Source organism: Mustela erminea, chromosome 12 (genome assembly GCF_009829155.1).
Source record: "Mustela erminea isolate mMusErm1 chromosome 12, mMusErm1.Pri, whole genome shotgun sequence".
Lineage (NCBI taxonomy): Eukaryota > Metazoa > Chordata > Mammalia > Carnivora > Mustelidae > Mustela > Mustela erminea.
The window spans coordinates 1,363,750-1,391,244 of NC_045625.1; the positions used below are offsets into that span (position 1 = coordinate 1,363,750).

The 27,495-nt window shown below is 60.3% G+C and overlaps 2 protein-coding genes across 11 annotated transcripts in view; both read right to left on the reverse strand.

Annotated features, from left to right (window-relative positions):
• SARDH (sarcosine dehydrogenase) overlaps positions 1 to 856 on the reverse strand; it is a 60,690-nt gene extending 59,834 nt beyond the window's left edge. The window contains exons 1-2 of one of the 3 annotated variants that reach the window (XM_032307828.1): positions 739 to 856; positions 24 to 74 (exon numbers count right to left, since the gene is read on the reverse strand). The gene's annotated coding sequence lies outside the window, so the exon portion shown is untranslated. Of the gene's footprint in view, positions 1 to 23; positions 75 to 258; positions 426 to 465; positions 691 to 738 lie in introns of those variants that run through there. The other 2 variants (XM_032307829.1, XM_032307830.1) reach the window with 2 other exon arrangements.
• Positions 857 to 7,301: 6,445 nt separating this feature from the next.
• The window catches only part of VAV2 (vav guanine nucleotide exchange factor 2), a 152,009-nt gene continuing 131,815 nt past the window's right edge, over positions 7,302 to 27,495 (reverse strand). For 5 of the 8 annotated variants that reach the window (XM_032307820.1, XM_032307821.1, XM_032307824.1 and 2 more), the window contains 11 exons: positions 25,743 to 25,759; positions 24,926 to 24,947; positions 23,846 to 23,973; positions 22,595 to 22,669; positions 21,431 to 21,483; positions 20,122 to 20,238; positions 18,856 to 18,943; positions 17,750 to 17,873; positions 16,840 to 16,926; positions 15,787 to 15,941; positions 7,302 to 11,702 (listed from right to left, as the gene is read on the reverse strand). In XM_032307820.1, coding sequence (XP_032163711.1) covers positions 11,655 to 11,702; positions 15,787 to 15,941; positions 16,840 to 16,926; positions 17,750 to 17,873; positions 18,856 to 18,943; positions 20,122 to 20,238; positions 21,431 to 21,483; positions 22,595 to 22,669; positions 23,846 to 23,973; positions 24,926 to 24,947; positions 25,743 to 25,759 — 914 coding nt within the window. In that variant the 3' untranslated portion in view covers positions 7,302 to 11,654. The remainder of the gene's footprint in view (positions 11,703 to 15,786; positions 15,942 to 16,839; positions 16,927 to 17,749; positions 17,874 to 18,855; positions 18,944 to 20,121; positions 20,239 to 21,430; positions 21,484 to 22,594; positions 22,670 to 23,845; positions 23,974 to 24,925; positions 24,948 to 25,742; positions 25,760 to 27,495) is intronic. The other 3 variants (XM_032307823.1, XM_032307817.1, XM_032307818.1) reach the window with 1 other exon arrangement.

Consider the following 27,495-nt stretch of genomic DNA (forward strand, 5'->3'; position numbering starts at 1 on the left):
CCTGGGCCTGTCTCTGTCCTTACCTTTTGTTCTGGAAGTTCTCTAATGCTCCAGGAGCCCCCGAGAGTGGTGCCCTGCGTGTGGAAAGTCAGCGTTCCGTGGCTGCGGGCACAGTCAAGGCTGGGCACCTGACCCCGGGAGCCCCCACCCCCCGCACTGCCCCGAGCTCCTGCTCCGCCTCAGGCCCGGCCTCCTTCCTCCCTTCAAACTTGCTGGGGCCGCTGGTCCCGGAAGTGGCCACCTGCCCCCTCCACGCACCCTGGCCAGGCCGGCTGTCCCAGCTGGGGGCCGACTGGGGGTGCCCCCCACGCCAGAAGCAGCTGCTCCAACATCAACCCGCTCTCCGGCCCCTCCACCTCTCCCGCCGGGTCCGCAGCGTGTTCCCTGCGGCACCAGCGGTGAGGGCGCAGGGCAGCCGGGGGCTGGGGGCAGGGGCCTGGGCCGGGGCCTGAGCCACAACTTCACCTGGGCGGTGAAGTCCGAGCCGGAGTCCTCCTCCTCAAGGGCTGCGGGGTGGGGGAGGCTGATGGAGAGAAGAGCGGGCCCAGCCTCCGCCGGGTGCAGGAGGGCAGGAGTGGCGCCAGGCCCCCGCCACGCACACGGGGACCGAGCTCGTGCCCACCCAGCCAGATGGTCACTGCAGCGGGGGGCAGAGAGAAGTCCCGGCCAGCTCCGGGGCTGTCCCAACCCCGCCCGCCGCGGGGGAGGAACCGGGCCGCTCCCCCCGAAGGGGCGTACCTCCGGCCGCCACGGCTGCCCTGGGCCCGCGAGGCCTCCCTGTGTCCCACCCAGGGGCTGCGGGCTGCCCTCCCCGCTTTCCTTCTCCGCGGCGGCCTGGCCGGAACCGCCGGCCCCTGGCCCCGCCCCTTGCCCCGCCCCCTCGCTCACCACCCTCCCCCTCCGCCCCCTGTCACCGCCCCCCGCCCCCGCCGGACGCGCCGCCCACCGCCTCTGGCTTCTCCCTGGCCAGGGCAGCAACCCCGCGGGGCCGCAGAGCCTGGCTGTGGACGGGGTGGTGGGGCGGGTGACCTCACTCCCTTATCTCTAAAACAGGGTTGCAGGTTCGCCGCCGGTGCCCCACGCACCCTGCTTGCCTCTGCCTGTCTGTGACCCCGGTGCCCCGACCTGAGCTGGGTAAGCCACAGGCTTGTGCCAGGCCCCAGCGTATCCAGCGGGCTCCTCGGGAGGGGATGCAGGGCTCCGGCCAGCGCCAGCCCGACCAGCTGCAGCTTGTTCCCTGGCCGCGCAGGGGTGCTCACGGCCCTCGGAGGCAAGCCGGGAAGTGCGGGTGTCTGCCTCCCGCCCTCCAGGGCTGCTGGCCCCCTCCATCGGTCCCAGCCTCTGGTCTGCCCACGGCAGGGCGCCCTGCTCCCCAGGGCAGGAATGCCTGCCTCCATCTGACTGCTGGGGAGCACTGGGTCCAGAGAGGGAGCCAGCTTGCCTCCGGCCACACAGCAAGCCGTGGGGGTCAAGGGCATTCTGTCTACTATGCCCAGAGGAGACACCCAGAGGCAATCCAGGAGCAGGACGACTTACACCTCTGGGTGTGCGAAGAGTCAGGACGGGCGTTGGTATAAAAGTGGGCCTCCTCTTCCCACGGATCAAAGGAAGAATCAGGCTAGCAAAAGAGCAATGTTGGTGTTGGCTACTAAGAGAGGGGAACCGGGAGCAACACATTGTAATTAATACCGATGAGACAAATAGTCGTGTTCTTTTTTTGTGTTCTTTATTTCATTTTCTTAACTGTCCAACTACCTGTCTTGCTGCCAGTTTCTCTGTCCTCTATATTTACTGAGCACCTACTATATGCAAATCACGGCTGGAAGACCCAGAGACAACTAAGGCCCTTGAGGGGCTCCGGGTTCAGGAAGAAGACAGATTCAGGGCGGTGGGAGGGGCAGTTAGCCACGAGGCCGGCTGGCACGGGCCGCTCCCCGGAAGCTGCCCCTCCTTCCAGCATGTTGGGGGAGGTGGCCGGGCTCTGGCCTGGCCAGGTGCTGCTACGATTCTCAGTCCCCGTCATGTGGACAGAGACTGTCACTCACCCCCTGAGGAAGGCTGCCCCAGCAGCGTGAGGCCTCCCTGGCACCGTGCACAGGCTCAGGGCACAGAGAACAGCCTGGTCACTCCACAGAGGGGGGTCCTGGCCAGTAGCGTGGGGCCAGGCTGCGCTCGCTCGATGAGGGGAAGGACAGGTCGGAGAGGGTGACAAAGGAGCATAGCTGCATCCCCGTCAGAGCCCTCGACGGGAGGAGCACGGGCAAGGCACACAGGGGTCCCTACAGCCCCAGGGCAGCGGCCGAGGCAGCCCAGACCTCTCCTGGCCCCGCACGCAAAGAGGAACAGCTGGTGCGGAATGGTGCCAACCCAGGCAAGCGGCAGAGTCGCCCTGGACTTCGGACGGGGGCGGTGGCTGGAAGGGCGGGCGGCTGCGGGTCAGCGCTGTCGGAGATGGGATCGATCAGGTCCCTGCTCGGACCTGGGAGGGGGGATGGGCCACCTCGTCTCCCCTGGGCACTGGAGGGCACAGGCTCCAGCCAGGGACACCGAGGCAGGGTCCTGCTGCCAACCTGCCGTAGCAGCGCTTGGGCAGGTCTCCTGCGGCCGAGCCTTGGTCTCCCCATCTGGGAAACGGACTATACTCCCTCCAGTGTCAGTTTTAGGAAGTTTTGTCATTTACTTATTGTGCATTATCTTCCACTTCCGGCGCACTTTAAAGAAAACCATGGAGCCAAGGGAAGTCCCAGTGGCCTGGAGGGTGAGGGGTTACCTCTGGTCCAGCAGCCCTCCTCCTGTCCCTGGGCCTCCCCGGTGGCAGGCTGTCCCCTGCCCAGGGCCTGCAAGCACCTGGGCCAGGCGCCTCCTTCCCCAGGGCGGCCCTCTCCACAGGCCTCAGCCCCCGCCCCGGCCCCTGCTGCTGGCCAGGCTTCCAGGACAGAGGGAGGCAGCTGAAGGCTGCCCTCGGGCTGGGCAGACATCCAGGCTGGAACAGGGGGGTGGGCTGGGGGAGGAGGGTCCCCTGAGGAGCTCTGTGCGGGGTCCCGCAAAAGAGGGACAGTAAATACCAACAGCACTTGGTTGACGTAGGACCCAGGGGGAGGCAGTGGCCGGCCTTGCCCCCAGGACCTCTGCGAGGTGCCCTGAGTGCCCTATGGGGGGAGGGGAGCAAGCAGAGCATTTTACACGTGTCCGCTCAGAGGAAAGAAATGACTGCCGCCGAACACGGCCAAGCGGGGGCAGACCCAGACAACTCGGGGAGCAGGGAAGTTTCCAGAACGACTCTGACAACTGGAATTACACTTCCAAGATTTTATTTCTCCAGTAAAGACCCTCAAAAACACATCAACTACCCCCATGCTTTCATGAAGACAGATGTTTCATCATCCGGGGCTCAGTGGTGGTCCCTCTCCAGGGGCAGGGGGCCCCTGTCCCCTGCCCACACACTCAGGGCTGTGGCCACCTGGAAGCAGGTGTCCCCAGGAATGGAGGCTCGAGTGTCCCTCCACCCCTGGGACACTCACGGTGGGGGTGGGCAGCCTCCCGCAGGGCCCTGGGCCCCCACTCCACCCTGCGACTGGCTCCACAAGTTATCTGTGCGAGCACCGGCCGGGCCGCTGGAGCTGGTGCTCCCCGCTGCTCAGCTCGTGCCGGGCCCGGCCGGGGGTCAGCACCCGCAGCTTCAGGCACGACTGCCCAGCGGGGAGACAGGACGCAGCCTCAGAGAATCTTCCTGCCGAGGGTGTTGGGAGGCCAGGACGGGGAAACGGTGGCCACGGGCACGAGACCCCCACTACCACCACTCGGACCCCCGACCCCGCCCGCCAAACCCTCCAGGCTCTCACACTGGCCGCTCTGAGGGCAGGAGGCCTCCACACACCACCCCATGATTCAGGCCGTGCTTACCACTTCTTATGAGTTACCCTGGAGATGTCCTCTAAAAATCCAGGTTTGCAAGAAAAACTGGGACACACAGGCCGGTCTGGGCCCACACCTAGCCAGGGGCACTTAGATGGGCCTGTTCTGTCCAGTTGGTCACTGTCCCTCCCCTGCCACTTCGCCCTTTCACACCCCCTGCTGGCCTCCCCGAGTTTTGCTTTTTTCTTTTTCTTTTTTTTTTTTTTTTATTTTGTAAACTTCTTCTTCTTCTTCTTCTTTTTTTTCTTTTTTTTTTTTTAGGATTTATTTATTTGACAGACAGAGATCACAAGTAGGCAGAGAGGCAGCAGAGAGAGAGGAGGAAGCAGGCTCCCCGCTGAGCAGAGAGCCCGATGCGGGACTCGATCCCAGGACCCTGAGACCATGACCTGAGCCAAAGGCAGAGGCTTAACCCACTGAGCCACCCAGGCGCCCCCTGGAGTTTTGCTTTTTCAACCCCTGACCCAAACCTCCTGGCATCGCCCCAGGTAGAGGCAGCTTCCTCTCCCGCTCTGAGGGGAACGGAGCACCCCGTAGCCGGAACCCAACCCAACCGAGGAAATGTGGGTCTTGCAGTGAACAGAGAGCGAGAGGCCTGTGCAGAGATGTCCTGGGCCTGGATCTGAAAGTTCTCTGGGTGCCTAGGTGGGGGAGCCGCTCACGGTGGGTGGGGGGCTTGGTCACCCCGAGGCGGGCAGTCAACCCTCCAGGACACTGAGCCCCTGGTGGTCACATGTGAGTACGACACCCCGGAGACCCGGAGACCCGGAGCTGGGACGCGGCCGCAGGATGGGGTCCTGCCCAGGGAGCGGACACGCACACGGGCAGGCTGGAAGGTGGCCCCCGCCGGGACCGACAGCCTGGGCTCAGTCCGGCTCTCACACTGCTGTCCCGGAACACGCCCTGGCAGGAGCTCCCTTCCTGATGGCTCGTGGCTTCGTCCTGGTTTCCGGGAACAGCGTGGGACGTGTCCATTTCTCCCTAGAATTCTGCCATTTTTTCTCTTATGTACTTTAAGGCGATGCTGTGACGTCTGGTAAGCTCAGGAGTGTCGTAGCTTCGCATTTGATTGTCCCTTTTTGTCATGAAGTACGGACCCTCTTCATCCAGTGGGGGTGCTGCTCCGTGTCTAACCCTCGGCTCTCGAGGTGGGGCGTCGGCTGGGGTCTCTGGTGTAAACATTCCCACCAGGGTCAGTGTCAAGCCGCCGGCCAGGAATCACCGTCTGGAGCGGGAAAGCAGCACACGGGACCGGCTCTCGCGAGCCGGAGTTCCCACAGAAGAACGCTTTCTGCCCCAAAGTGCTTTATGTCTGAAACCGACACTGGTCTCCGCCTTCTCGGACGCCTGCCTGGTGCGTCCTGCCCCACGGCTCTGCTTTCAGCATTTCTGTGACATGATGTCTCAGGGGTGTCCAGGACACCCCTACTTCGGAGTGTGACACGAAGCTGCGACCTTCCCCAACAGGCGGCAACAGCTTCCCCCAGGAGCTGGCGGAGCCGAGTGTGGGACCCACAAACTAGAGGCTCTCACCAGGCCCGGCTGCCTGTCCCGACCCTGGGAGCAGGATCTGTCGCTTCTGTGCTGAGCCTGCCGAGGTCGCTAACCAGGGAGGGAAACAGGTGCACGCACACAGCACGTGGGGTAAGGGTTAGGGTTTACAGGTTGTGTCCGAAGAGACTTCTCCTAAGGAACGAAATATGCCAGACCAAGAAGTCACCAGGGTAGTTGAAGTAGAAACCTCTGTTCTCCCCCAAGTGTGCAGTTTTGCCCCCATACATGGCACAGGTAGAGCTCGCTTATGTGAGTGGGCGGGGAATTACTCAGGGTGCTTTTCAGGTTCCAAATAGGCTCGGATAGAGGAGTCTGGAAGCTCATTGTCCTTTCCCCATGAATCCAGATCATTCATCTGTCCTAAGACACGCCTCAAGGGGGTCTGGCCACCGGTCTTTGCCCCGCAGACCCCTCACGGTCCTGGGTCCTCATCGGCAAGGCTGCCGTTCACCTGCCCGCCTCCCCCACTCTCTCATCCTTCTAGGGTCGTCGGACCCAAGATAAAGACTACACTTCCAGCCTTCGCTGCAGCCAACGGGAGCTGGGGAGTGAGGCTCCCGGGTGTCCTTCAGAAGAGACGGTCACGCGCCTCCTGCCGGCTGGAATGTGGGTTCAGAGCTTAGGGCCGAAGCCCCACCTTGGACCATGAGGTGAACTTGTGAGGCCACACCCAGGGGACCAAAAACCCCCCCAGAAAGACCCCTGACACGGTTAACCAGGGTCACTCCCCAGACTATTAGGTGAGCAAGAAATAACCATCTCTTGTCTGATCACCCACGGCCAGATCGCCTCCCTAACAGACCGAGGCTTGCATCGATCAGTGAGGGGCTGCCGAGCACTGTGGCTGGGGGTCCTACTGGGCCGTCTGATTACAGCTCCCACAGCACAGTGAGAGTCCGGACGTGGAAGGGTTATCCAGAGAGAATCCAGGTGAGCAAAACTCCCACAGAGATGCCATGGGCACACGTCTAGGGCAAGTAAAAGATCAAAACTAAATCGTTAGGGGATATAAACACCAGCAGCCATGACTGGAGAACAGCAGTCCCGAGGTGAACTCACGAATGTCAAACCTTATCACGGGACCTCCCCACCGCCATCCCGCCTCCAACGGTGGGGACGAGTCACGGGCAGACAGCGCCATCGGAACGAGAGCTGCAATTTCAAAACCCTGTAATTTGTGCCCATTTAATACATTGGTAATTTTCTACTTGGAAAAATTACATTTTAAATAGATAATCTGAACATGCTTAACGGAGAGCTAAAACTATTGTTCCAGGAATCAACGCTTTGTTTCGGCCGGAAAGAAGGCAGTCCTGCCTCCAGCCCTCGGCTCCTGTAATCCAAGCGGTCAAGGTCTCCGCCTTCAAGTCAAGCTCAGTTTCAGTAGCATCCTGCAGGTTGTGTTATCAAGTATCTTTATCCTTCTAAATTGAGGGATAAATTGGAAATATTTTATCATTTTCTTTTTGGTTATTAATGATTTAGAAGTAGATTCCTTAATTTGCCAACATACGGACATTTCTTGTGTATCGTTTACTACTGATTCTTCTTCTTCTTTTTTTAAGTAGGCTCATGCCCAGCGTGGAGCCCAACGTGAGGCTTGAGCCTGAGATCAAGAGTCGGACGCTTAGCCGCCCAGGACCCCCTTTGTGACTGATTTCTAACCTCACTCCTCATGGTGAGACTCACTTAGGATTTGAAATCCATTGAGATCTGCTTCCTGGGCCAGTATGAGGTAAACCGTCACGGAGAGGGTGTGTACGCTGCAAGAAGCCAGTGTTCTGTACACACAATCGCTAATTATGTTATTCTACTCTCTATTCTTACCTTTGTTTGTTTGTTTCAATGTCTGTTTGACTTTGTTTTAGTTACAGAGAGGAGAGAAAGTTGTATGAAAACTTCCCATCTGTGATGGTTGGTTCGTCTGGTTCTTTTTGCTCTCCTGTCAATTCTGCTTTATGTATTTTGGGGTTATATTATGAAGAGCATAGTAGTTTAAAACTGTGATGTTTTCTAATCAATGAGAACTCTATCATTAACATAGTCAGCCTTTTAAAACTAGTGACAACTTTTGTTTGTTTTGCTCTAAAATCTATTTGCTATGACATTAAGTTTTAAATTGTCTACATTAGTTATTTTTTTTAATCTTTGAAGCCCAGGGTTAATCATTGTGTTAACTTGTCCTAGGGTATGGTACGCCTGAACATTTTTATTTCTGAAAGTTAACAAACCAATCGAAATCTTTGTCCCTTTCCGTGATTTTTATTTTATCCATGTGTGTTAATTTCCCTTTCATGATGGGGGTGTTCCTCGAGATGCCCAGCTTCGCACAAGAACCCTGTTTTGGCTCCTGGTCTCCAAGGTTCTGGAGCCAATGCCTTGAGTGTTGGAATCCCTGGCGTCAACCCCAGAGGGCCTGAGATCCCAGCAGCCGCTTGGTGTTGGCTCCAAATATCTGCTCTGGCTTCGTGTCTGTCCTTTCCGAGACAGGTCACCTTGTTCCAAGCTCAGCCTCTTCTCCTCTTGTGTTTTGTATGGTGTTCCCACGTTTGTAGTGCAGGATTGGAGAGAAGTGCCTGCCTCACCTCAGGAACTGGGTGGTTCCCGTGTCTTGTCCAGGGAACTTTCCTAAAGCTCCACACGGCAACCTCTGCAGTGGCCCCACTGAGGGAAGTCCACTCTGTCGGAATTAAGGGGCCTGATGCCTTGGTTCCCAGAGAGCCCCACACGCATCAGGCCCTCTGACCAGAAGTGTGCGGCTCTGAGACGCTTTCCCACATTCTGGGGTAACCTCAGGCTCCTCGTCCCTCCTGGCCTCCAACCCCCATCCACACACAGGCCCTTGAGGAGGCCTGGGCTTTCCCGCCCTTCCTGGGTCTGGACCCCACAGCAAGTGCCGTTGAGGTTCTCCCTTAAAGCTCCCCACCCCCCAGCACCCCTCAGTCCACCCACACTTCCCTCCAGGCACCGTGGCTCTCTGCTTCTTGGCCTGGGGCTCTTTCTGACTTGCTCGGCCCTGCTCAGGGCAGCTGGGGACCACTGGCCCAGGGGCTGCTGAGCGAGCATCTGGGCCCATCCATCTCCAGCGTGGGCATGAGAACTCAGCACAGGAGCTGGCTTTCAAGGGAGGTGGTGTTGGGACAACCAGGCCTCTCGGGGCCTTGTGCCTGAGAAATTTGCTCAGAGAGGGGGCTGCTCCAGAAAAGGCAGGCTCCCCCACCTGGTTCTCAGGGACCTTAGAGTGAGCCTGCACTCTGGAGCACTGGGTCCAGGAGAACAGGACTGGGGTGGGACGCAGCACTCGCTGGGTCACCTCAAACACCTGCACTTGCCTCCCTGTTTTGCAACAAAACCTGACACTTGCTGAGCACCAGCTGTGCACCAGGCTCCGGGTCTCAGTTGGTTCTCCAAACCCTGGTGTAGGTCCCAGGGCTGGTCTCCCACCCGATCAGTACTCTCCTGTCCCCTCAGTAACAGTGAGAAGGTGTGGCCACGTGTCCAGCTTAAGTCCTGCAGTCCCCAGCTTCTGCCACAGCCAGGAGTGGCCATATGCCCCAGCTCCAGGTAAGGAGCTAACTGTGCTAACCTCTGCCTCTGCCCACAGCCTTGACGGCAGGAGCTCCAGCAGCCATTTTGGACCATGAGGCCATAGCAAGGATAGCGGTACATGCTGAAGAGGGGAGGAGCCTCCGTTGGGTGGGTGGGGGCACCAAGCCATCCCTGGTCTACCTTATCTGGACAAAAGAGAAGTCAATCTCAGCCCGACTGTTCTGATTTTCTCTGTCATAGGCCACAGACCCAGACTCCAGAGAGAATATTATTTTTTATCTCCAACATATACAGAGAAAGAAACAGGCTCAGGAGCTGAAGGACATGACTGAGCGGCAGGGCTAGGGTTGAATCCCACCCAAATGGGAAGACAGAGGCACTGCCCTAGGCCTGTGTCTGACCCAGGCCAGTGTACCCTGGGCTGACCGCGTGTAGGTGTGGCTGTTTCTGCTGGACACAGAAGGTTCCAGCCATGCCTGCAGAAAAGAAGTTAGGTTTATTTGCAATAAAAACTGTGGTCTGAAAAAACCTAGTGGCAAATGTACAGTTTGTCTTCCATTTGGGTCGTCACCAGCTGTGGGACCCCCGGATCCCTGACCCGCATGCATCAGGCTCCTAAGTGTTCACAGCTCATCTCAGGCCCCAGGTCCAAAGCCCCTCCGGAGGGCCTCCCAGCCCCTGCTGAAACCACCCGCTTCCCAGCCTGCCCCCAGCCCACCAGCCCTGCCTCACACAGTGTAAAGCCCAACCAACCAGATACAGGTCACAAAGCAAACAAAAACCGAACAAAACATTCGCAAAACCCAGGGTTCCGACGTCTGTCTCCTCTGTGTCCTTCGTTGTCGTGATGACTTGTTTCACGATGACCTCAAATACACATCGTTTTCTTGCTATTATAAAATATCTGCCTTATTACTCAGACGTACACGGAGCTTCGGATGAAATAATTACAAACTGTTCTCTTCCCTTAAATACAAACATGTCAAACCAAAAACAAACAACAAGAACAAAACCTCTTCGACAACAGTAAACACGAAAGGGGCTGGCTGGCTCCCCCCACCCCGACCCCAGGCTCATGGCTGGGCCGGCCGAGCCCAGGGCTGTGCGCAAAGTGCTGGGTGCACCTGATGACGGGGCTGGGGCCTGCTCTCTCCGAGCCCGGCTCCGTGCTTCCCTCCCCTTGGCCTTCTGCCCCCGGACGCGATCTGTTCACCTGCCGGCGGCCTTCTCTCTTGCCCTTGCTGCTAACTGTCCCCCCACCGCTCCCACCTCCTCCCCATCCTGGGACATGGGGCCCAGGAGCCGAGCCTGGAGGCCACACGGCTGACTTCTAAGCCCAGGAGTGCAGAGTGGCAACAGCTCCCGCCGCAGCAGGAGCTAGCCCTCCCCACGCCCGGCCCTGCCCGCACAGGGCAGGGCAGCCCACCAAGGGACAGGGGACGCGTGCAGCCAGGTTTCTCCAGCGGCTGTGGCACGGAGCCCGCAGGGAGACAGCGTCCCTAGGTCTCGTGCAACATCCAGCAGAGGTAAAGGATCTGGACAAAACAGCCAGAGCTCAGAGGCCAGGAGGAGTCAGGAGGGGGAGTTCAGGGGAAGGCCTCCCCCAAGAGCCCTTACCATAGGCCCAGTTCGTGGGCTGCCGGAGGAAGACTTGCCAAGGGCTCGAACTAACATCCTGTGCAAAAGCTGGGGAGACCCTCAGGAACCACAATGCAGGCCACCGAAGACCCAGAAGGGCCGCCTGCCGGGGCGCACTGGGGGGCCTCCTCTTGGAGGGGAATGTGAGCAGCAGGGCCCGAGTGGGGGGAAACTCATTTTCTTCTCCCCCGTATCAGGACTTACAAAAGGCGTATCCACCTGGCGGCAGGACAGGACAGACACACTCCTGGGACTCAGGGCAAAGAGCAGTACCGTTGACTGGGAGCAGGGGTGGCGACTTCGTCATTCGCTAAGGCTCCCTCCGGAGGGGGGACCCGCCCTGGGTACTCTCTGCACACCCCGAGTGCAGAGTGCCGGGAGGGGGTCAAGGGGCCCGCACAGTCCCCCTAGCAATGCTCTCTTCTCCTACGCCCGAGCACGGCTGGGGCTGAGCTGGGGCCGGGCAGGGGCTGTAGCAAACGGCTTGGCTCTGGTCCCTTCTGACTCTCTAGGCCCAAAGCTTCCCCCCGGAAGCAGCAGGAAGGAGGCAGGCTGAGCGTCACAGCTGAGCAGGAGGGGCTGGGGGAGGTCCCCTCTGCCGTCCCAGGCCTCCCTGGGCCGGCACCTACTGTTCAAACCTAGGCTGCCGAATGCCGTCGCAACAGGACAGGGGCAAGAAGAGCTCTGGCCTCAGCTGTCATCCAGAGCCCGGCTCAGAATGCCACTGGTGCTCCCTCTCCTTAGCGCTCTGGTGGTGGCAGCCACGGCAGGGCTGGCCCGACTCGCCTCTATGTACAAGTAGCGTACCCAGGACAGGCCCCTGATGGCAGGTGGACAGCAGGCCGGTTCCCATTTAGGATTCTGAACACCCTCCCCATCCCTACGAACTAGGACTGGAAGGCTGGTGGGCATGTCCCCTCTGCGTCACAGGGCTAGAGACAGACTTCAGAGCTGGACTCTCACGAGAAAACCCACGAGTCCAATCCATGCTGTCGCCGTCACTGGACGCCCTCCTCCTCTACGTACGTCGAAGGAAACCAGCCAATCTGAAAAAGATGGCAAGATCACATGAGAGTATGTGTGCGCCCGGGGTGTTGGGAGAGGGCCGGCGGGGGCTCGTGGAAATGGGGGAACCTGCAAAGGGCTGGCGTTCTAAGCCGAGAAGCCTGGTGGAGCTGCGGCCCAGGGGTAGGGGTGACCCCAAATGCACCAGCCCCGAGCAGTTTAAGGTGACCAGAAAAAAATTCAGTCCTCCCTAGAGGAAAGTTACATCATCCCAAGTCTCAGTGGTGTTTTCTACACAAGCTCATCATTCAGTCAGGACGGAGTGACAGGAACTAAGAGAAAACACAGCTGACAGCAACCAGTCCACAGGTCGTTCTGGGATAGGAGTCATCAGTCAGGAAATGTAAGTAACGGTGGCACCCATGTTCCAGAAAGCCCAGGATATAGCATAAAAACATACCAGAGAACTAAAACCAGAAACCACAGAGCAACAGAAATCCTAAAGTGGAAAATAGGACTGAAATTTGGAACCCAGTAGGGTTTAGTGACAGATTAGACAGAGAGGAAGGAAGTATCGGTGAACCGGAAGATGGGCCGGTGGAAAGCAGCTAGACGGGAAATAAGGGAACGGGTGGAAAACACGCCAGAGAAGGTCAACAGCGTCTGGGCGAGATGAAAGGACGTGGCACCCGTGGGAATACAGCCCTGAGGGAGAAACGGGAACACAGAGCAGGTACACGGCTGGGAGAAACGTCCACAACTGACCAAGGACATCAAGCCAGAGTTAAAAACCTCAACAAATGTCAACAAATGTCAGAGTGAATACAGAGAAAACAACACCCCGGCACGTTATAGTAAAACTGATAAATACCAAACCTCTTTTTTTTTTTTTTTTAAATATAACCCCCCACTGGGGAGTAATAGCAAAATTTCCTGCAGAAAAGCAATACTGAGAAGTTGGCTGGCTCTTGGGGCACCTGGGTGGCTCAGTCCATTAAGCATCAAACTCTTAATTTTGCCTTGGGTCATGATCTCAGGGTCGTGGCATCGAGCCCCGAGTCGGGCTCTGTGCTAGGCGTGGAGCCTGCTTGAAAGTCTGTCTGTCTGTCTCTCTCTCTCTCTCTCCCTCCCTGCCCTTAAAAAAAAAGTTGGCTGGCTCTTTACAGAAATGATGGAACCGGGGACAATGGAATGATATTACCAAACTGCTAAAAGAAAATGCTGTTAGCCTCAAATTTATCCCCTAAAGAGTACTATTTGAAAATGAGCTCGACATGATTCCTCACGAAAAGGAAGCAGGTCCCCCTGGAGGGATGACCAACCCCCCAGGGATGACCAAGAGAAGGGAAGGCTGTTCCCTTACAGTCGGATGCCACCTAAAAAGTGTTAAAGAAACAATGGCTGGAAAAATCAACCATATTACGAACAACTAATGAGACAAAATTCACCAATGAATGATAAGAATAAAACTCATAGGTGAAAGTTAGATGCGGAACAGGATATTTAATAGTTTCTAAGTATTAATTACCCTGGAAGTTACTAATTAATTACAGTAACTTCACAGTGGAGGAACTTGGCAGACTATCACCTTAACCAAATGATCAAAATTAATGTCACAATAATAGGACAAACTGACGTCATATGCCTCTGGATAAGACACTACAGTACTGAAAAGGATAGAACATATGTACTGTGTTCCTACTGGAAATACATAATAATCAACCTAATCACAAAGAAATATCAAACCTGGGGCACCTGGGTGGCTCAGTGGGTTAAGCCGCTGCCTTCGGCTCAGGTCATGATCTCAGGGTCTTGGGATCGAGTCCCGCATGGGGCTCTCTGCTCAGCAGGGAGCCTGCTTTCCTTCCTCTCTCTCTGCCTGCCTCTCTGTATACTTGTGATCTCTCTCTGTCAAATAAATAAATAAAGTCTTTAAAAAAAAAAAAGAAATATCAAACCTAAATGGAGGAAAACTCTACAAAAATGACTGGCCTGTACTCTTCAAAAACGTCAAAGTCATGGAAGACCAAAAAAGGCTGAGGATTGTTGTAGAACAAAGAGAGTTGAGGGCCACATTCATTTAGGGTGGACGTGACACAGTTGGGACACTTGCTGACATCTGAATATGGACCGTGGATTAGATAATCATATTCTGTCAAAGGGGAATGTCTTTGATCATAGGACAATGAAGTATTTCGGGGCTGTGGGGAAAGGGTAGGACTTCTGCAATTTACTACTGAACGGTTAGGAGAAACGTAGCAGAGAGGGAGGGAAGACACAAAGATAAAGCAAATGTGCAAACCACTCTTAACTGCTAAATCTGGGCGTGTGGAGCTCTTTGTGCTACAGCAGCTTCTCTTTACGCTTAAAATTGTGTCAACATACGTTACAAACATTTCATAATGAGAACATAAAAAGAAGAAAATGAAATAAAGAGGAGTTCAGCTCCAACAAAAACTAAGAATTTATTAGTAGCAGATTCACACTCAAACAACAACAACAACATACCTAGAAGAGGGAATTTCAGGCAGCAGGAACATGGTTTTGGATGGAAATACAAGAAAGCAGGAAGGAATGGGGGAGCCCTGGGGAAGGTAAATATGTAGTAACTCTAAGCAAACGCTAACTGCTTAAAACAAAAATAATGTCTCACGGGGCTGAGATATACGAAGAATTAAGATACATGACAACAGCTGCACGAAAGTTGGGAGGAACACAAGTACAGTCAAAAGTTGTACAGTCTCTGTGTCACCTGGGAAGTAGTAAATGTACTAATTTAAAATGGCTCTCCGAAGTCAGAGTGCACACTCTAATCCCAAGAGTAACTACCTAAATAATAGGAAAAGAATGTGTGACTCATAGACCCGCCAAGGGGCCAGGAAGTAGAACAGCAAACCAAACCAAACAAAAAACTGACTAATTCATAAGTAGGCAAGAAAAGAGGAGAAAGAAGAAATGGATGTGACAAATAGAAAATAAACAGAAAGATGACGGCTTTAACTCTCAGCAGCTCAGTAATTACATTAAGTATAAACGGGCTACATGCCCATTAAAAGGCAGAGACCGTGAGATCAGACTAGCTCTCAAATTCTGTTTTAAGGTAACATTTTATCTTACATCTACCTTAAACATAAGAATACAAAAAAGCTGGAAGTAACACAAGAGACACTGAGGTCTGCCACACACAGCACTAACTTCCCCCACAAAAGTCGGCTTGTTCTAATAGCATAGTAGCCTTTAAAGCAAGAAGAACTGCCACAGCCAAAAAGAAACACTTCAAAACAGGGTCAAAGCAACAGGACTATCTACACCAGCAGGCTCTAAACCAGCAGTTCTGAGTCACCTGGGAAACTGGAAACCAAGGGCCACTTTGACAGCCAGTGGTTCAGCCCTTCAGGTCAGCTGCCTAAGACTCGGTGGCCTCACACTGCTGAAGGGCTATGGGGTGGAAAACGGATCTGACCCCAGGCCTCCAGAGGGCAGCCAACATGCTAGGAGGAGGCAGACGGGATCCCGTCACCTGGCAACAGAATGGTGGGGGCCAAGGCAGGTGGACCTTCCACAGCCCAGTGTGCCTGCCTGCGGGCAGCGCGGCCCCAGGGAGAGCTGCACATTCCCAACTCTGCCTCATGTGGGGCTCCAGTGCCGAGCTGGGTGAGTGCTGACAGAGCCAGGTCGAAGCCAGGGCATCCAGACAGGGCTCAGCAATAGGGAGCTATGGCGTGTTGCAGGGTCACAGGGTGGACAGGGAACAGAGAGTCCTCAGGAAGAGCAGGGCAGGTGGGAACACGGTGTGCCCCTCCCATCTCCCCAGGGTGCAAGCGAGGCCAGTGAGTTTTCCTGGGCCCCGCTCGCATCCCGCGGTCTCTCGGCGGCACCGGGGGCTTGGTACGCATGAGTGACGTGAGCACTGCGTGTGACGCACTCCCCCTGCCGTGGCCACAGAAGACCCTGGGACGGGACTGAGCACAGATACGGTGTCAGATGGGTCTGGGTCCAGCTCCAACGGGGACAGCCCGGGTCTGCGGCTCAGAGGCTGTGGGCACAGTGCTGGGGCAGGAGCGCGGGGATGCCCGCCTGCCCGAACCCGCCCCGGGCTGAGCCAGGCCACTCTGCCCCACTCACCCGTCCGTTGGCCTCGCCTTTCCACCAGCCCTGGTCTCCGCCGATGCGGCTATAGATCTTCACCACGTCGCCCTCCCGCAGCGAGAGCTCCCGCATGTCCCGGGCAGCGAAGTTGTACCTGGCCACGGCCGTGCCGATGACACGGGGTGTGAACACTGTTGGGGGAGATGAGCAGGGTCACACAGCGGGCGGCCTGGTGCCTGGCCCTCTGCCCACAAAAAGGTTCTGATGGCACAGACTGCTTTCCAGTTCCACCCAGACCGACAGGCAACGGCCTCTCGGAGCCTCCCGTGACGGCACCCGGGGCAGGTGCCGGCCACAGTGGGGGCCGTCGCAGCCCAGTACGATCACGGGATCGGAGCAGAGGCTCGTGTTCTGACCACGACAACTCTCGCAGGGCCTCCCCCTGCACTCCTGCTGCACGGGTGTCACCCGGCCAGCGGTCAGCCGAGTGACCGCTGCCCAGCTCCCAGCCTGAGCTCTGATGGAGCCCCTGAAGCCGGACCCCAGGGTCCCGGGGCCCGACTTCCAGATCCCCAAACCAAACTGGACACCTCGCTAGAGCAGCTCAGTGGGGGACCCAGGAGTCCTGTGAGCAGGGGACGACGTCTCTGACGGAAGGGACGCACACAGCGGCTGGGGAGAGGCTCTGACTCGGGCAGCGGAGGGCCGAGCCGTCGGGGCTGACTGGGACCCCGCCCCCCTGCCTCCAGGGCCCGCCCAGGGAAGCCCGCCCGATCTGCGCCCGCCTTCACCCCGAAGGTGGCCGGCCAGCTACTTGCCACTACCGGAGGCAGAGCTCTCCCAAGTGGGGAGGGACAGCGGCTGCCAAGCTGGGGAGTGGCCGTGGGGGGGCGCGAGCCTGAGAGGGGAGGGCGCGAGGGGGGCGTGCCCAGCCTGACCGTGACCGCCGCCCTGCCCCCGGGGCCAGCCCTTCCCTTCCCTGGCCCTGCCCCTCGGCCCCGCCCCGGGCCGGCTGCGGGCAGCTGCGGGCGGGGGCTGCGGGCCGGCAGGCGGCGGGCCGGCCCCCCGCGCCCCGAGCACCAGCGGTACCTGACCAGAAAGGAGCGGAGGAGCCCTGAGAAGCAAAGCTGAGGCCCTGAGGACTGAGAAAAGAAAAGTTGTAGGAGGCGCAGGAAGCTGCAAAGAGGCGAGAAAGGCCGTGAGAGCCGGTGCGCCCCGGTGCGAGCAGGCGGGGGCGGGGGCGGGGCGGGGCGGGGCGTGAGCAGGCGGGGGCGGGGCGCGGGGCGGGGCAGCCTGACGGCCTGGGAGCAGCCCCTCCCTCCGCCTCTCTGGGCCTGTTCCCTGGAGCATCTGGACCTCCTCCCGGCGGGTGGGCGGCCTCCAGGGTCTCAGAAACGACTCCTCCAAGGAGCCGGCCCAGCGCACACCGGTGCTTGCTGGAGGTCACGGTTCCTCTCCTGCCCTGCTCTGCCCCACCGCTGGGGCGGGGGGCTGGTGCGGCGGACAGTCATGGGCTGGACTTCCGACACTCTGGGCTCGCCCTGCCTCTAGCTCCAGGTGGGTCTGGAGCGAGGTGTGCTCCTGTCCTGGGAGGTGAGCCTGGCCCGCGGACCAGCTCCGGCTCCCTCACGGTGAGGGCCTCGGGGGGCTGGGGTGCACAGGGAGGGACCGAAGGACAGACGGGACCTGCCCCGCTCTCTGCCTGTGTTGACTCTGCGCACGGGTGCCAAGCCCCGGAGCCCGGAGCGGCCGCCAAGAGCCCACACTCCCCACCCGTCCTGTGGACCAACCGGGACACCCCGGCTCAGGAGAGTCCCTGGGATGGGCTGGGGGGCCTGAGCCACTGCTCCCAGGGTGGGGAATGGGCAGGGGCTCCTGGCGTCAGTCCCCCAGAAAGCGTTCCTCAAGCTCAGGGATGTAGTGAAAGCCAGGGCCGTGGGAAAAGGGCGAACCGGTCGCGTCCGGGTGAACGCTGGCGTGCCAGGAGTGCGGGCATTACCTGGGGACCGGCTGGAGGCCCTGGAGACCGCGCGCTCCTTGGACTTATAGGGGTACTTGAGCGTGGTGTCCAGCTGCTTGAAGCTCTCCTTCAGCGAGTGGCACTGATAGTACTCCACCAGCTCCTGCGGGACACATGTGCTCACTGCTGCTGTCACCGCCTCCGGGAAGTCCTCCCAGTCCTCCGGGAAGTCCTGGCTTCCCTCTCCTGCCTCAGTTTCACTTGGTACTCGTCCTCTCTGCCCAGCACCCAGCCAGGGTGGGTGGTCTGTATCTCAAAGACCACCGAGCCGGCGTTTCTTTCCAGCTGCCGCTCAAGGAAAGTCAGGGGTGATGGCCAGGACCAGTACTCAGAGGCTCGGTGCCGCTCTCTGATGGAGAAGCCTGAAACCCCACGCGTCCGACAGCAGGGAAGGGTTCCCAGAAAGAACAGCAGGTGCAGGTGACCGAAGGCCGTGTGGCTACCAGCCCGGGGAGGAGAGGGTTGTGCCAACGGCAAAGTCTATCGCCTTGAAAAGCAGGCCGACAGCTCAGTATGGCCAACGGTTTTGTTCGAAAGCCTGGCAAAAACCATACCTAAGCTACTCTTCAAGGTCAGGAGGACTCACCCTGGAAGGTTCACACTGGGTTTGGGGGGTGGGAGACCATGGAAACGTTTTACTTGGTGCTTTTCTGCGGCCTCAGCGGGCCGCCTAAGGGCTTGGGGGCTCGAGTCGGATCCTCTCGGTCCACGGGGTGCTCGCAGTTTAGAAAACGCACAATAGATCTCGCTTTAAAATCACATTAAGGTGGCCTGTGCCTGCCTTCTGGCTGGAGAAGGGGGCGGTGGGGGCGCAGGCTGGGCCCTCCCCTCACTGTGCACCCCAGGGAAGCCAGGAGTCCTGACGCGGGGACCGTCCCGAGGCCCGAAACTGTCCCAAGGAGCCTCCAGACTCATTTCCCTGGTCTTCCCCAGCGACGCAGAAGCCCCTCGGGCCCTGGTGCTCCGTGAGGGCGGCCTGTTGGGAGCACAGTACAGGAAGCCGCTCCTCCTTGCTCTGGTGTGGAGGGACCCGGGCCCTCCCCTCACCCCGAGGACCAGGCCATGGGAGCCACAGGACCACATACCAAGAGGTTTTCAAACTTCTTCGCTTCCGTGATGTGGACCCAGCTGTCCTTCTCCACCACCTTGATGTGCTTCACCTCGTCGTGGAACCTGGTAAAGGGTCCGGGCCGCCGAGTCACCACCCGGGCCACGCCCCCGCCCGCCAGGGCTGCCCCCGCCACCCTCACCTCCTGGGCTGGCGTCCTCCGTCCAAACGTGACCTTCAGAAAAGCCTCCTCATGCCCCTCCTCCCCTAATAGCACGCTAGCCCTCGCCGCGGCTACCAAAGCCAGACAGACCTCGCCGGGGAAGGAAACACGCCAGCACCCACTGAGACTCTAGACGCGGAAATCCTCAGTAAGCCCCGGCGAACTGACTCTCTGCCCTGTGCACGCCTACATAAACCCAGTATTAAGAAGGAGTCTAGGGGCGCCTGGGTGGCTCAGTGGGTTGAGCCTCTGCCTTCGGCTCAGGTCATGATCTCAGGGTCCTGGGATCAAGCCCCGCATCGGGCTCTCTGCTCAGCAGGGAGCCTGCTCCCCCCACCCTCTCTCTGCCTGTCTCTGTGCCTACTTGTGATCTCTGTCTGTCAAATAAATAAATAAAATCTTAAAAAAAAAATCTACCACAATGATTTAAAAAAAAAAAAAGAAGCATCCAGCGGGCCACTCCGCAAGGCTGGTTTAACAACTGGAAATCCACTAATAGAACCAACAACGGGCAAATATTCCCATGCCGGCTGGCCAGCGGCCCCTCCTGGGAGGGGGTTATGGCTGATCACCCAGTTTCTCCGGGACTTAAAGTCAGCAGGGGCAGGGGGTGCTCACCCCACCCCCAGCTCCTGGACGGCTCTCTGCCCCACAAGGCAGCCCTGCAGGCCAGGCTCCCAGCAGGTGCCGCATGAACTCCTATCAGGTGAGGGACGGCTCTGCCACACTTCGTGGCTGGGTGCCAGCCTGCTGCCCGCACCACGGACTGGCCCCGCAGCCCACACTCCGCTGCCATGTCCCTAAGCTCTCAGGAAATCCCTGCCCCACTCTGGCACTGCACTTGGCTGGGCTCTGCAACCTAGAAAGCCACGGCACCAGGCCCACCGAGGCTTCGGGCAGGGTGGTCACACGTGTCCCGGGCCTGCGACCCTGTGCAGACCCACTGGCACGCTTTCATCTCCAAAGTGTCCTGCTTCAGGCAACGAAGTCCACGGCCACCCCAAGCCCATGGGGGCATGGGCTCGTGGTCCAGAGTGCCCCCAGGGAAGGGGTCTCCCTGCCCCCCGGGCCACCACGTACTTGATGCTGATGGCGAAGCGCTCCGCCTCGGCCGGCCGTTCCCTGATCAGGTAGGTCCCGCTGGCGTGCGACTTGAGCAGGTTGTCCGTCTGCTGCCTCTCCATGTTGCCCGCAAACCTAGCAGGGGGACGAGGCCAGGTGTTAACAGGGCGCCTCCTGGAAGACACCCAGGCCTCTGCGACACGCTGACCTGCACCGGGAGCCATGGGGGGAGGAGGAAGCTGAGCCCCTGAAGGGGGGTGCACACAGTGTGATACCATCCTGGAGAGGAATGAGGTCCCCGACCTCAGCCCGGCCCTGGGGGGTTTTCTACAGAAGCCGATCTGCGAGCGAATCTGGAAAAGCCGGTCCTAACGACACACACGGGTGTGGGGCTCTGACTTCCGCTGCTACATGCAGGAGTCCACGCTCTTCTCCGTTACCGGGTCGGACAGACTGACGGACTGCCGCCTCACTGACGGGCAGCCCAGCCCAGACACAGTCAGGCGAGCGCCACCGCCCCCTCCCAAACAAACCCCTCCACGGGCACCACCGCCGGGCCGACTGGGGACTCGGAGCACAACACGCAGCTGGGCTGGAACCCGCACCGGGAGGCGAACTTGTCTGTCACTCTCTCCCATGCGCGTCACAGGCCAGTCCTGTCCCTCGACCCCAGACAGGAGTGCGGGGCGCACGGCACCAGGGGGATGGAACTGCAGCATGTTGGGCTTGGAGGGGGCGGCCAGGCGCAGGGGTGGAGAAGGCCGGGACCCCGAGGGTGCGGCTGTCACACCCCTGGGCATGGGGTGAGCCCCCAGATGGAAACCCCGAGGCCAGACACCCCCGGGGAAGGGGTTAACCACACCTGAGCTGCCCGTGGCTCCGTGGCCATGCAGAGCACGGAGCACAGGCAGTCATGACCACCTAGGCCGGTCCCTGGTCCAAGACCGTGGGGGACAGGCGGGCGGAGCCGTAAAAACCGGCCCCCCGAGCTGACCTGTTCTGTGACTCGCCCCCAGAACGCCACCCGTCAGGCTCTCGTTAACCAACCGCTCAGGTTCCCATCGAGCTGCCCCACGCAGACGTGCGTGATTTCACGTTTGGCCCCACTTTCCTATATTTTCTATGATGAAGCTCACGTACAAAATAATGGGGGGGCTTCACTCTCCCACGATAACCCAATGACCTGTTTCCACGATGGGGAAAACCTGCCTCCCGAGGGCCCCGGTCATAGGGCCAGCCAAGGCTCAGCCCTCCCCGGACACAAGCATGGGGCAGCTGGGGCCCCCACTCCGACTGCTCGCAGGCTCACGGGACCACCCCCACTCACCAGGGGTAGGCGCTATAGTCGATGTCGCGGGATGGTGGCCGGCTGACGGGCGGCTGCGGGAGACAACGTTCAGGTTAACGTCCCCCGGGGGGGCTGCCCCGAGTGGGGCCGGGGCGGGCACGTCATGACCGAGGACCTGACCCTCGGGCCCGGCACGGGCTGCCGTGGTGTCTGTGCACTTAGCCCCAGAGCCCTGGCGATCCCGGGGGTTTGATGGACTCTGTAGCGACCAAAGGCTAGGGCACGGGTCCCCGCAGAGACGGGAGCATGAACTATGAACTACAGCGACAGTTCTGTGCCACAGACGGGTTCACGGCCCCGGGGGCCGGTGTCCTCTTGTGGGCAGCGGCCTGTCCTCCAGGGGGCGGGCCACACGCTGGCCCAGCAGCCTTGAGACCCCACACCGTGCCCTCATAAGCCAGAGCCCCCAACCCTGGTCTTCCCTCACTGTGCCACAGGCCAGGCAAGGCCTCGTGGACTGCCTGGCCCCTCCCACCCCATGCACCATGTGGGGAAACTGAGGCCCAGGGCAGGGACCACCTGCTCTGTGGTCCAGTCCCCTTGACACGGGCAGACGGGGCCAGAGGCTGGCGGGGCCTAGAGGGTGTCCCAGGGCTCCCGTGGTGTCCCCTACCCCCTCCTGCTCCCTCTGGAGACATCTCCCTCTGGCACTTTTAAATGCCCTTTTTAGAGGGCGGTGGGGTGATTCCGTGATTCGCGACTGACGGCTTGACGCCTTTTGTAACAGGAAGATTCGCTCCACACTACTCAGACGAAAGGCCTTTTTTCCAAACATGCTGAAGCTTAGCTCTGAATCCTAATGTCTGGGGGCGCTCTCCCCTGTAAGTTTCCCCTTTCTGTAAGGCCTGAAGACTGAGTCCCTAAAATTTGAAGAAAGGCAACATTTTTGGTCTTCTGACCATTACAACTGCTGCAGAAACGCCCAATTTTGTGTTTCTAAAACCATCAAAAATGCAGCACCCAACTAGCTGAGCCCTTCAGGCTGACGGCAGCCCCTGCCCCTCGGCCCCCACAGTCCCCAGCTCTGGGGCCAGCTCACGACGGCCACCTGGCAAGGATGTGCTGAACAAGCCCAGATAGCCCCGGGGGACCCCTCGGCCTCCCGGCCACGTGCTGCAGAAGCTTCTGTGGGGAAGTGCTCACCCTTCCGTCCACGGGGCAGGGCTTCACGGATGAGCTAGGGAAGTAGCCCGACTTCCTGGTTTGCACCAGCCGACCCTGGAAGGAGACAGCCGATGGGGGCCAGGCCAGGCCAGCGGGAGCGCGTCGGGCGGGCACAGCCGTGCGGCTCAGCTCACTCTAAGGACGGGGTGAGGGCAGGTCCTAAGACGCGCACGTGCCGGCAGCACCCCCGCTGCGGCCTCAGCTGCCCTCCTGACCGCCGGGCCGGAAGGCTGGGGGCGTCCCCACTTCACAGAGGAGAACACGGAGGCCCAGAGAAGTCGTTGAGAGACGCTCGGAGCCGGGGCTAGAGCCCCACCCCCGCTGCCCTCCAGGCCTCGCAGGGACAGCTTCTCGACCGGGAGGGGTGCGCCCATGGGGGCAGGGTCGGGTAGAGGCCGGGGAGGGTCTGCAGGGGCGGGGCTCGGCCTCTGCTCCCCACACCCCTTCCCACGTCCTCCCGGCAGCTCCGCTTCGGCCTCCCCCGTGCACGCCGGCAAAACCTCTCTGCAAGGCCACCCAGGACCGAAAGCTCTGGGGACGTGTGAGCCGGGTGCCGCCACGGGGGTCAGAGGGGGACACTTAGGACCGCAGACCCTCCTCCCTCCTGCGCCTTCTGAGCACCCAGTCACGCGACGGCGTGCTCGAGTACAACAAACTCATCAGGAAGCGGGTAGTGACAAAGGACTGTCACGAAGCAAGTGACCGAAGTCACAGCCACGGCAACACCAACAAATATTCACTCGAAGCAGGTCTCCGTCCCCCGGGTCGGCCAGGCTGGGCTGAGCGCCCCGAGCTCCCGTGGCACCACGCGGACCCCCGTGGGTCTCGGGGGCCGGGGAGGTGGCGCAGGAGGGCTCTGCCTCTGAGGGCCTGTTCACAGAACAGGGTCGTGGCTCCGAGCTGTCACCAACCCAGACACGACCTGTGTCCATGGCTGTCTCGGCTCCCCCACGTGGCACCTCCTGGGGGGAAGGCGGTGGGTCTCGGTCCCGGGGGCTCCCCCCGCCCCACCCCGGGGCCAGCATGAGGCCTGACCGCCCCGTCGCCGCAGGAGACCCACGGCAGGGGATGCTACGCTCCGCCCCCCGTGAAAGCAGACACCCCGAGGAACACAGGGCTGGGGACCCCCGGACTCCTGCCCGGGAGGGAACGCAGGTCTTGCCAACAGCCCGCCTCCCTCCCCCGCGCGTGGCCTCCTCCCCAGCCCTGCCCTGGGGCCCCGGGACCCACCTCCCACCACTGAGACTCAGGGTCGCCTCTCAGCAGCTCGATCACGTCGCCCGTCTGGAAGGTCAGCACCGGCTTCCCCGGGGGAGCCGGGTTGCCGTGGTAATTCTGCACGGCCACCATCTTGGGACCTGCGGGCACAGGGCGGCATGGGGCCTGCGTTTGGTGACTCAGTCCTGGCGGCAGCCTGCCCGCCACTGACCTCGGCCCCGGAGGGCTCCTGGGTGAGGGACCCTACGTTCTTCCCGTGAGACTCCAGGTCCCCTTGGTAACTGTCGTAAGGAAACCGTGGGACTAACGGATTCAGGGCCTGTTACGGCGGCGGCCACTTACTTCAAGTGGCACCTGCTGTGCTTCCCCAGCCCCCGTCCCAATCTGCAACTGAGTCAGTGTGTGGAGCAAGACACGGGGTGCCCCTGAAGGCAGAGACGGGGGGCCAGAGCGAGCGAGGCCCAGGGGCTGGCTAAGGCCACCCACAGCTGGCTGGGGTGGCTCCGGGGCTGAAATGGGGGTCCTGGCTGGGCACTCCTGGCCCGAGTCCTGCTCTGACCCTGCCGGCCGCGTGTGGGCCCGTCTGCAGGCCGGTCCCGACACGGGCATCCCCCGGCCACAGCGTGGCTCTGTGGCTCTGGTTTTGCTTCCTGACGTTCGGGCCACGGGCCCGGCTTAGGCTGCGGCTCGGTCCGTGATGCCTTCCACCCTCGACAGCCAGAAGCCACGCTCCAGGCACATGGTGCAAAGCAGGGGCACGAGGATGTGGGGAGACGAGCAAAGGGACAGCAGCGGCCTCTCTGCGGCCCACCCTGCTGGGGGGGGGTCTGACTGAAGCCCCTCCCAGAACGACCTGCAGTGGGGGCTCTGACTGAAGTCCCCCCCAGAAGGATCCTGACCCTCCCCATGCTGGGCAGTCATCAGACAGCACGACGGCCCCCGGGGACGTGGCCGCAGAGAGAGCACGCTCCCTGGGAGCCTGGAGCCCAGAAGGCCGGCTGAGGCTGGGAGGTCACAGTGGCCCAGGCCCGAACCCCAGAGTGACCGTGGACCTGGACGGCAGCTGAGAGGGGCCGAGTCCCACAGACTCACCAGGTCCTGCTCCGGAGGCGTCCTGTGAGGGTAAGGACAGACCACAGTGATCAGGGAGGGCTGCCCCGGCATGGACACCCCCTGTCCGCCCCCTGCCCCCACCCCCCGAGAAAGAAAGGTCGCGGCAGGAACAGGGGGAGGAGAGGGACCCATCGCAGACTCCCACGGGCAGCTGTGACACGGCCTCACTCTGGGACAGCCCCTCCCCCATTCTTACCTCCACCCTCCACCCTGGTGCCCCTCTGTTGTCCTGGGACATGTATCCATTACCATGAACTCCCACCTCCTCCAAGAAGGCTGCCCTGACTACGCCAGCCCTGGGAGGTGTCCATGCTCTGAGCCTGGGGCTTGTCCTCTGTCTGGGACATGTCCTGCTGCCTGCACGCGAATGCTAGCTCCTCCCTCCTCCCTGAGGGCATGTTCGTACCACACGCCAGCCTCCGCAAACACCCCGTAAGTGCTGGTTACTTTGACTGAACCCCCAGTGGGGACGTCTGCCCTACGTCAGCCCTCAGAGGGCTCTCGGCCCCATCAGGGTGGGGGCTGGTGGGTGGACGGCTGTCACAGAGCTGGGTACCCACAAGCCCACAAGCGAACAGGTGGGCAGCCGGGCCAAGGGCCTCCTGTGACAGGGGGACCCACTTCTACTGAGGGCCGTGAAGGAAACCGAAGGCCCCAGGTGAGCACCAGAGGCCCGCGTGCCAGCAAGGGCGGCCGCGGGCCTGGAGAGATCAGGAACAATGGAGTGTCTCTGGCTCGGGGACGCAGGGCTGCGCGGGGTCAGAGTGGCGGGAAGGGAGCCATGCGGAGGACTCACCAGGTCTGCAGGGGAACCTGAAAAGGAAGCATGTGAGGCGTCACCAGCAAGGCCCCGAGCTGGGGGGCCCCACCCACAGGCGCCCGGCCGGCGACCAGGAGCGTCTCTCCTTTCTGCCGGCACGTTCGGGGCACGGGCTGTCGGGGCTCCCGGGGAACACAGACGGGCAAACGGGCTTCCTGCCTGGGCCGCCTCCGCTCGGATGGTGGCAGGTGCCAGAAATCCCCAGGGGGAGGTGGGCTCAAAGGCCAGCCTGCCACGCCTGATGAGGGACACCTGCACCAGGTAGGTGACGAGAGGCGTCAGGACACACACCACCCGTCTGCCAGCTCCCGGACACGGATGTCCCCAAGGTTCTTCCTGCCTGCCTTGGGGTGCCCCCGGGGAGGAAGAGGCACCGGCTTGGCCCAGCCATCCAACCAGCGGGGCCGCCGCTGCACCTCCGGACAAAGCAAGGACCCCAATGGCTAACGCGCGTGGCTCATGTGACCATAACACCATGCGACACGGTGGCAGACGGCTTTCGACAGACGGTTTCTGACAGCCCCTACGGCCCCGGGGGCACTGGGTGGAGAGGGGCACGCTACGGAGGGCAGCAGCAAGGTTCCGGGGAGAGGCTGTCTGGGGGGGCAGCACCGTTCTGGGACAGCCCGGCTCTGGCGGCAACGGTTAAAGCCGACTTGCTGTGGGTCACAGGCACGGCCCGGAGCCCGAGCCCAGCTGCGGAACTTTCTAGAACAAAACCAGGTGCCCACCGCGGTCTTTTGATGACGTGGGAGGATGCCCAAGAAAACTTCAGCTTAAAAAAGATACGAAATTGCCCCTAAGTGTAGGCGCGACGAAAAACACGCGAGCGTGAGAACAGACTGGGTGGGGGAGGGGCGCGCCGGAGACCGGCGGTCCCGGCTGGTGGGGGCTGCGTGGACGATCGGCTCCTTCGCTCTTCTCTATGTGTCCCCAACTCTCTGTGGGAAATGAGTGTTTTTAATCCTCAGGAGACGAAAAACCCAAAAGGTTCATTCCGCAACAGAAAACTTGAAATACATCACAACGCCACATTTGGTTATTTTCTTATAAGTCTGGGGGTGCTGTTTATTGTCTCCTTTATTCAATTTCTTCTCTTTTTGTCCCCAAATTTTCGGTAAGTAATTATGTTACCTTTAGGATGACGGGAAAAAAGCCAAAAAGGAACCGTCCCGCCGCCGTGTGAGGGAACGCGGCCACCAGAGGGCAGTATCGGCGGGCAAAGCGGAAAAGCCGCATTCGTGCCCACGGGCTCTGGCCGGGGTTTCCAGCCCAGAGGAGGTCCCTGGCGCAGAGGGGGCTGCGTCAGGCCAGCGGCCGCAGGAGGGGGTCTGCCTGACCTGTCGGACCCCCCTCCCAGGCGGGGCGCCGGGCCAGGGGTCACAGTAAACGAAGAAGGGACAGAATCGTCTCTTCTGCGGGCGGCGTGTGGGGCCGAGCGGGCCGGACTCTCGTCCATCTGCCTGCAGGCAGCTGACCCTGTCTCCGAGGGCAGCTTCCCCGAGCATGGACACAGGGCAATGGACTGTCTCAGGGGCCTGTGGGAGGATCGGGGGTGCCCACGTGAACTGTGGGGGGCAGAGCTGACCCTCGGCAGGTACCCCGGTTCCCAGGCTCACGCCGCAGTGTCCCCAATTGATCCAGCCAGCCCTGCCTGGGGCGGCTTCGAAACCTTCAGAACATCTCGGGCTTTCTGGCTGCCCGTCCAGCTGTTGCAGGCCGCGCGCTC